General features: G+C 47.3%; 1 protein-coding gene across 2 annotated transcripts in view; it reads right to left on the bottom strand.

Moving 5' to 3' along the window:
• Positions 1-3,006: 3,006 nt before the first annotated feature.
• The window catches only part of SLC13A4 (solute carrier family 13 member 4), a 39,730-nt gene continuing 33,672 nt past the window's right edge, over positions 3,007-9,064 (bottom strand). For both annotated transcript variants that reach the window (XM_032868508.1, XM_032868514.1), the window contains exons 14-16: positions 7,559-7,720; positions 6,211-6,348; positions 3,007-4,145 (exon numbers count right to left, since the gene is read on the bottom strand). In XM_032868508.1, the coding sequence (XP_032724399.1) occupies positions 4,008-4,145; positions 6,211-6,348; positions 7,559-7,720 (438 nt within the window). In that variant the 3' untranslated portion in view covers positions 3,007-4,007. The remainder of the gene's footprint in view (positions 4,146-6,210; positions 6,349-7,558; positions 7,721-9,064) is intronic.

Genomic DNA, 9,064 nt, shown 5'->3' with positions numbered 1-9,064 from the left:
AAAATCATCAAAAGGGGCTATATTTTAGGACTTGAAGTTACCAGTTGATGCCTTTAGACATTTCTTTTGACTTGGTGTTTTATGCAATTAAGCAGTGACCTGATTTAGAGGAACAATTCCTTTTTTTCTAACCCATTTACTCAATTTTCATTTGCAGGACTGTAAAAGTTATGATGTGTATTTTTTCTAGTTGTCTTGCATACAGGTTCGTAGAGCATATGTACACGTGTATAATGTTTTCATTTCCACTAAGCAGTTCACTCCCTAGATGCTCTGCTGGTATTTGTTTTTCCACTTGCCTTTTTAGTACTTCTTCTGTTACTCCCCCGGAAGGAACACCACAGACCTTACTGGAGCAAATGAGGCTTTTCTTAACTTCCCATCTTGGACTTTGCACACAGCATTTCCATTCCTTAGTCATGAATGAGTCCTTTTTTCCCTAGTGACTGTTAGGGCCTTGTGGACAGCAACAGGGTGGTGAAGGGAACATAAGTGTCACAGTCTTAATAGGGGAGTTTGTGACACTTAGATTTTCATGTTTACTCTATACCTTTTCTAAATCTCCGTGCATCATAATTTAGTCAAGTCCATTTTTTTTGCAAGGCACTGGGCAACGGCACAACAGTAGGGCTTCATGGAAATTGAACAGGGTGGGGCATTGCAAAACCTCAGTCGTGTGTCTGCTTGGATCACTGCCCACGTGGCAAGGCCTTATGAAAGGGGCAGTGTGGTCGTGTCATTCCTGCATGTATGGTTGTACCAGCATTGGGACAAGAAAGAGTCACCATGGAAATAGCTGGGCAGTTGTGCTTTGAATTCATTTAGTGATGGCAGCCGCAGGATGGGTAATCTGTGTACTTGGGTTGTCTCGGGCCTTTGTGTGCCAATGGTTTGAACATTTTGCTATACAGAGAGTTACTCTTTTTAAATGTACTTTTTTTTTTTTTTTTTTTTTTTTAAGATTTTTAGAGAACGTGACAGAGTAAGCATGAGCAGGAGATAGGGGCAGAGGGAAAGGGAAGAGGCAGACTCCTTGCTGCAGGGAGTCTGACCTGGGGCTCCATCCCAGGATCTTGGGATCATGACGTGAGCCAAAGGTAGATGCTTAACTGACTGAGCCACCCAAGACCTCTAGATGTACTTTTTCAAACATGGTCCCTTAGTGTGAGGCCAGTGATGTTATTTGGTATTCAACTGAAAAAAAAAACAAAAAACAAAACAGATTGATTCTGACATTTCTGAGGGAAAACTAGCTAGCTTTTACTTACTAAGAGATGGTTCATGAGTCTTTGCCATGTAAATCCCAATATAAAAGATTGTACCGTGTACTTCATGGGTGACTTTATAGGAATTTCGAAGGCAATTTTCAAAGGCAATTAAGCAAGTTTGATATATATAATTGACTTGACAATAAGGTGCAACTATACTTAATGTCTTTGTTTTTCAGTCATCTATAAAATTGAGCTGGTATAAGATGATCATTACTGCTGTCCACTCATAGTGTTGTGATATTAGAAGATAAAAATCAAATTAGAATATATTTGCAAGAGACATAAGTCTACTAATACTAAAGAGAACGCTTAGTTTTTGTCCACCAGTGGAGTGGTTTTAGATGACAAGGAGTTGTTAGTCATCTCTGACATTTCCTGTCATGGGAATGAGCAGGCTTGGATACCCTGCACTCTGGCTTTGGGCAGAACGAATGTTGCTCTTGAGAACAGTCAGTAGGGCCGACTGAAATAAATGCCATTTCTAAACCAAGGGTACTAGCTCCTTGGAGAATGTGGCCACAGCCGCCCAGGGGAGTTATGCTCCTTTCACTCTAGGACTGAGTGAGGTTCTCAAATGCTGAACAGTGGCCAGGAGTTCTAAGTCACCTCTTCTTTCTCTTTTTTTTTAAATTTATTCTCCCAGAATCTTATTATTTGTACCTTTGTCTTAATGTCACTAGAGGCTTGGTGTCTAAGTTCCCCAGTGGGTCAGACAGTTGAAAATTTGGCAGCCGTAACAATACGAGAACACCCTAACTCTCTGAACATTTTATAGCAAAATGCCTGTTGTAGAGATGCTGACTTGATCAAAGCAGCTATAGTGTACATAACACCAGTATTTTATTTGGGCTCAGTAGGTCTTTTTGAGGAGTCAGATAATGTGGCTTCATCCAATGGATAGGGCAGAAGCAGTAATATTCGTGGTTCCATCTGGCCAGTTGTGCTGTGGTGAGAGTGTGTGAGTGCTGGCACAAAAATTTTAGAATTCACAGATAACTTGATAAACTAAGGAGGTGACTTTATTGATAAGTTACTGTGTGGGAAAACTGCTATCAATAGTAACTTAAAATCAGTTAAAAGAATGGAGTAACGGTGGGATTATTCCTTTTTTCCAAAAAGACTGATTTAGCAAGGAACTGGTGGTAGAAATCGGAAATATGTATTGCCTACAAGCCAGGGAGTATTGGGAGCTGTATCCAAGGACATCTGTCATGGAGAAAATGGCATGGTTTTTAGGAGGAAGCAGGAGGCCTTGATTTCCAGAGTGATTTTTCTCATGGGCAACATTTATTGAGTAGTTAGTTCACTATATTGTATAAGTTGCTGGAGACTTTAAGGAACATAAGACATCTTCTCTCTCCTCAAGGGGCTCATTGACTTGCAGAAAGTGACAGGTGGGTTTGGAACTTTCTGTACTTGTCTACTCAGGAACAAACTCCTTATATCCAGAAGAAAGCTAGTCAGTCATTAATAATACAGTGGTCTTAATGATAGTTTTGGCCTCATTAGTAAGACAGCTATGAGTTTTTTCTCCCTCCCAACTGACCCAATGCAGTGGTATTGAGGATGAGACAGTGGTAAGTGATGAGAGAGACAAGTATCCCCCGCTATCCAAAAGTAGAGCATTCCTGTGAAACCTTTTGTAAGCTGAAATGGCATTGATCAAAGAAGCAGTTACCATTCATTTATGTAGAAAAATATTTGAGCATTCACAGACCCAAAAAAGAACCTTAGACTCCTCTAATACCTTTGGACACTTTCTAATGGGTGCACAAAATAAAGCACAGATATTCACAGCTTTGGCAGCTGAATGCTGAGATGCTGGGTGTAGGTTCCCAGGAGGGAGCATGGTGGCCCCCCTCCAGCTGCTCAGGTTGTGCACTGCTCCTCTGAGGGCTCGCTGCAAAACCAGTGCTGAACGCCACTTGGACTTTTCTCATAAACCTAAAAATCCTCTTCAGATTTCTTCCAGTTAGCGAAAACAGGTACTAATATAGGTCTTTTGTGAAAGTGAAGTGGTACAACTGGAACTTTTGAAAAGTGGGGGATACCTGTACTAATTTCAATGTGCCTTCTTCCCCTTTGACCAAGAGAACCCTACTCACCCCTTTCTAAAGGAGGACACTATTTCTTTATGGGAATTTGGTGCCAAAGGTAGAGAGAAGCCACCAAAGGGAGATGCTTAAGTAATGATAAAAGAGTACTGATTGCCACAAAGAGGACTTAATCAAGATTGCATTTTTGTGTTGAGAGCTTAGGATAGAAACACTGAAGGGAAAATTCTGGGGGGAGATTTTCCTCCAAAAGAGGAGATGTAACGGGTTTCATTATTTGTGCGTAGGGAGGATGATTTGGATTTCCCCTCGATTCCTAAAAAGTGGTTAAGATATTAAGAATAAACCTAGTGAGGCTAGTTTGTGAGGCTTAGCCTCTGAGGGGTAACTAAGGTTTTCTTCTCTTCCGGTCTTCAGAAAGAATTGGAGAGCTCAAGATACAGGAAGTGAGAAAGACCACAGGTTTTCCTGAACTAGGGTGCTAAGGAAGGAGTGCAGAGCAGAAGGCACTAACATCCAGGCATGTGTTTTGGTTGTCGGAGGCTTGCTGCACTTCACTTGAGGTGGCAGACGGCAGAATCTTCTGGTGTCGGTTGTGTGCTCCTGGTGGCTTTCTTGGCCTCTTGGTCAGATTCTGGTAGGTGCTGGCAGCTCCTTCAGTTGGACCGTTTGCCCACCTGTGTTAGGCCTGATCAGTGATGTTACTGACCTTCGCCCAGGCAGGAAAAGTGTCCAGGTGGAAGAGGCTAACTCCCCATGTGTTGATGGCCACCATGACGATCACCAGGCCAATGACATTGACCCCCAGGCCAGCTTTCACCTGTAGGACACAAACCAGCCCACCATAGTCACTGAGCAGGCAGTAGCCCAGATCCCCCAGTGCTACATAGCAGTGCCCTCCACCCAAGCCTTGGCCCTGATCTGTGCCCAGTCACTGCCAGGGATCTGTAGTGCTGCCTCCAAGAGCGGCTCGGGACTGTGGAAGGGTGGGAGAGGCCCTCGGAACCATATCCACTTGGGTTCTCACTCCCAAGTAGAAGTCTGGAAGGCATGTACTGGGAACACCAGGTCTTAGAATGTTACGAGTTACACTACGCAAGGATCCTGTAGCTACATGATCGGGAACCGCCTTAAGGCAGGAACTTCTTAGAGCCTTTAATGTGCTGACACATACGGGGACCTGTAGGAGAGGCCTGATTCTCCGAAGCCTCTGCTACTGTTACCTGTTTTCCCTTACCAAAGGAACAGCTATGGAAGGTGGTGTATCTTGGTTTCACCTGGAGAACCAGGTCAGCTGCCTGTGCTCAGCCCTTCCATGGGAGGGTGACACAGACATGTTAGCTTTGCTGCTTTCTGCTGAGGGAATGTCACCTCCATGACCCTGAACCCTCCCATTTCTGCCATGGAACTGACACAGGCTGAGGGAGGTGTGAGGGATGATGGATGGCAGAGCCAGGGCCAGATGGAATAATGGACAGTAGGCAGAGCCTGTCAGGGAGGACCCAAGCACACTGCTGTAGCCACCACGGGTCTGCTCGCTGGCACAGAGTTGGGAAAGCTGTGAGGGAAAATGAATGCTAGGAAATTGTTCCAAGCAGGTGACTAGATGTATTGCTTCTCCACTTTCTGGCCAGAGCCCCAGACTTACAAATCATTTTACCCCCTGGGCTTTGGGTGTGGAGAACTGCCCAGGTCTGTAGCCAGAGGAGGCAGGTTCTAAAGGGGCTCAGTTAAAGTCCTTCAGAGCTGAAAGGAACCCCGCAGAGCGTATAACTGCCATCTTTCGCATATGAGGAAATGGAGGCCTCAGGTCAGTGCCCGGGCTGGAAACAGAACCCGCGACTGGCCTACTTCTTGTCATCTGGTGCCTTCGAAAGGCGCTGTCTCCGATGGCTTGACTCCAGAAAAGATGGCGGGGGGTGGTGGGGGGCAGCAGTGAATGGTGGGGTACCCAGGAGAGGAAGTGGCTGAACGGGAGAGTTGGGACTGAGCTTGGTCCCAACTCTCCTGAGCAGACACTGTTGTGCACTAAGAGATGGGGGGAGGGGAGGGGTGTGGCTGTGACCTCCCTTCCCTGAAGTGTCACAGATGACTTCCATGAGCGGTTTGATGAGTAGAAAGATGTGAATATCTGCCACTAGCCTGAAGCTCTCCCTTTCCTCCGATTGCTTTTTACAGGGCTGCTGGAACGAGTGTGGACTTTAGTGAACAAGAATGTGTGAGACCCTCAGCAAGGCGGACTGAGCCCTATTTCAGACAGCCCAGCCCCAGCAACTAGGAGTTGTTTTCCCCTTTCCTCCATCTCCCAGTGGCCTGGATATCCAGGAGCACAGCAGTGAGTAGAGGTTGAGGGGTGGAGGGTAAACAGGCCCAACACTGACCAGATGTTTCCTCAGAGCCATCTTGTGGGGGGCCAGCTGAGAACTAGGAAATGAAGTGTGGGCGCCCCATTTTGCCATTGTTGCTTCAGGGGCTGGCTTTGGGGAGAGTTCAGTGGGAACGCCCTGTCCCCCAGACCTTTCACCTTAGGTTCCTACGTTTTCTCCTACTTCGCTTCTGTGAGTAAACCAGCAGCTTTTGCAATGCATGTCCCCACTGGCCCAGTGAAGAAACCGAGGCAGAGCCTTGTGCCTCCCCCGGGCTGCATCTCGTGTCTGTTCCAGCTGTCTCTGTATATCCCGGGTAAGGGTGGGAGAGCACATTCCTGCTATCCTTGGTGCTTGTGGACCGGCGGAAGGCCTTTTTGCCAGCACCATTCTTCTGACCACACTAGACTGAGTGTTGACAGACCACAGACACTGCTCCAAAACGATAAGCTTCAGGAGGCTGTGGAGCCACTCGCTCGTCCCTGTCCTCACTGCAGCAAGAGGGTACCCACGACTTACCATATCTTTGATCTGGCAGTGCCCATAGCTGAAGACGATGGCATTGGGGGGATTGCCCACCGGCAGCATCACTGCAAAGGAGATGCACATGGTGACTGGGATCAGAGTGTAGAGTGGATTAATGTGCAGCGTTTCAGACTAGGAGAAGAGAGAATTCACAGAAACATCAGCGTTGAGATGCAGCTTGCATTTCTTGGGCTTAACATCACAAACATGCTTTAAATGCTGACTTGGTGTTGGCTAATCTTGGCTGGATACCGTGTGCTGGGGGCTGTGAAATCACTACCGTCAAGGGCATACAGTGCTCGGCAACCCAAGTGGGCTTCTGCTGCTCAGTCACTTCCCGTGGAAACATGGGCTCTGAGTTCCTTTCTAGAAGGGATGTTTCATTTCTTGGTGCTGGACTAATTTTATCCTTTAGCCAAGAGAGTCATTCTTCAAACTCAAATCCCATAAATAAGCTGCTTTGGTTGAGGTGGGGGTCCCTCATCCTTGGACTGTAGAACTAAGGTGTTTTCTAGGTGATGCTTGCTTTGGATGGGATTTGAAACCCGTGGTCTCGCCCTCCATGTCGCTGAGTTTTCACTGCGTGCACTCCCGTGCTCACACAGATGAGAGGATGGCACAGTTGGAAGGAGACATCCGAGCAGACAGTAAAGACAGGGGCTGGGGTAGTTTGGGGTTAAAGAGAGCAGAAGGGTTTCATTTTGTTGGGGGTGGGGAGGAGCCTTCATTTGCTGGGTCCACCTCACTAGTGCGACAGAGGCAGCCCTGGGTCTGGTGCATTACTCTGGGGTCTGCTTAGCCAGGCTGAGATCTGGGAGATGCGCCCCTCCCCTCACTCATGAATAACAAATTGTTCTGAGACCATGGGATAAGGCTGGCATTGCCTCAATTCTCAGACCCTCCCGGACAGAGAAATGGGGAAGGCGGTGATGGAGCTGTGGTTTTGGTCTTTACAGCTGAGTGTACTTCTGGGAGCATTTTGCCCCCATTTTCGGTTGTTACTCCTCCCTCTGGCCCTACTTTTAGGTCTTAGGAGAGAAAGAAATGATGATTGTGAGGAACTGGAATCCTAGGGTTTTACGGATATTCTGTGCATTCTGGTTTCCATTCAAGACTGTCTCTAAACTAATCCTAGTCTTTCAGAAAAGGCTTTCTAGACACTTGCTACAATTTCTATCTATCTGTCTGTCTATCTAATTTGAAATGCTTCATTTCCAAATTGTGGCTGGAGCACCCATCAGTGAAGTCTGTGGCAATGACCGGAGGAGAGAGTAGAGCTGGGAAGCTGTTCCCCGGGCCCGAGGAAGCCCGTCCTGACATCTGGGAGCCCTGCCCTACTCACCAGGCTGCACAGGATGGGCAGGAAGATGGTGATGGTGGCTGGGTTGCTCACGAACTCTGTGACAATGGACACAAGGATGCATGCCAACAGGGTGACAGCCCATGGTGGGAGGCCACTCAGAGACAACATCTGGTGCCCAATCCACGTGGAGAGGCCAGAGCTCTGCAGGGAGATGGGTGACACAGTAAGAAGAGAGGAGGAAGAGCACATTGCCCCTGGAATTCTTAGACTCCAGAAGGTCAGGGATGTTGGGGGGCTGGAAGGAAACGCTAGGAGTCATCTCATTTGCCTTCCTACTTTCAGGCAGACCGGATCCAGAGGCATTCCTGATTTGATGATGAGGTGGTTTTTACAGCCTAGAAAATTCCTTATGATTGTGTAACATTCAGTCTCAGGGTTTCCTGGACAATCATCACAGCGCATGGAGAGCTGCCCATCCTAATGGCTATGATTCTTGTCAGGATTATGCCACGATGGCTTGGCAGGGGCTGGAGATCTTTGGGGCCACAGCCCTCTCAACTTCACTCTCCTTACTCTCTCCAGCCTCTGCCATTTCACTCTGTGCATCAGTCAACGGTGATTCTGACACAGACTCCCCAGTATAATCCTTAATTCTGCTTTTGAAATCTAGCTCTCTTATCACCGGTAAAAGGGGGGAAATTATCAATGTCCTTGGACAGTAACCTTTCCTGTGGTTTGTGGGGAGTCCGTGGGCAGGGCTGAACACCAGAAGCTTTGCATAGAGGGATTCCCAGTCTGTCCACTCTCAGTGGGAAGGTGCCACCTGGCCGGCCTACAAAGCTAAGTCGTGGTGGTCCGTCCTGAGTCAGGTTCAGTCTCATCACGGCTGACGTCGGGATCTGCCGTCCACCAGTGCTTTTTCACAACACAAGATAAGAAGGCATGTTGCCGCTCTTGAACTTTTTCCATTAGCAAAATTTATACAGATCTACTGCAATAAATGAGTTATTTCCCACTTGGACTAACTTCTTTGGTTGGAGGCTGTTCCTTTGCCAACGGTGAAGATTCCTTCCCTCCCTTAGAAAATAAAGGACACCACTGATTTTTGTACTAAAAACAGGTTGCCGTGTGCATTCTCCTGCCCTCCCTGCCTTCTCTCCCTTCTGTGGGTGATGTGCTCTGTTTCTGCTTACCCTAGAGACTGCAAATCCACTAAAGACATGGAGAGTAGGGCCCAAAGCAAGGTGAGACATTTTATGTTTCCTCAAGCCATAAGTCCTACTCCTATTTTACTGTTAAGGACAGCCTCACCACATTGCCGGCAGACTTTTTCTCCCCTTTTCCGAATTCACCAAAGACTATTTGATGTTGACAGCACCCTGGCCACCAGAAGGCAAGCCCGTAGACACCTGGTGACCAGAAGCCTTCAGAATTCTCTCTGCTGTGGCCATTTTACCTGGGAGCACTTTCTTTCTTCTTCTTTTTAAAGACTGCATTTATTTATTTGTTAGAGCACAAACAGAGGGAGCAGGAGGGAGAGGGAGA

Source organism: Lontra canadensis, unplaced genomic scaffold, assembly GCF_010015895.1.
Source record: "Lontra canadensis isolate GAN:19392208 unplaced genomic scaffold, GSC_riverotter_1.0 scaffold2, whole genome shotgun sequence".
NCBI classification, from domain to species: Eukaryota; Metazoa; Chordata; class Mammalia; order Carnivora; family Mustelidae; genus Lontra; species Lontra canadensis.
This window is presented reverse-complemented; position numbering and strand designations above follow the sequence as displayed.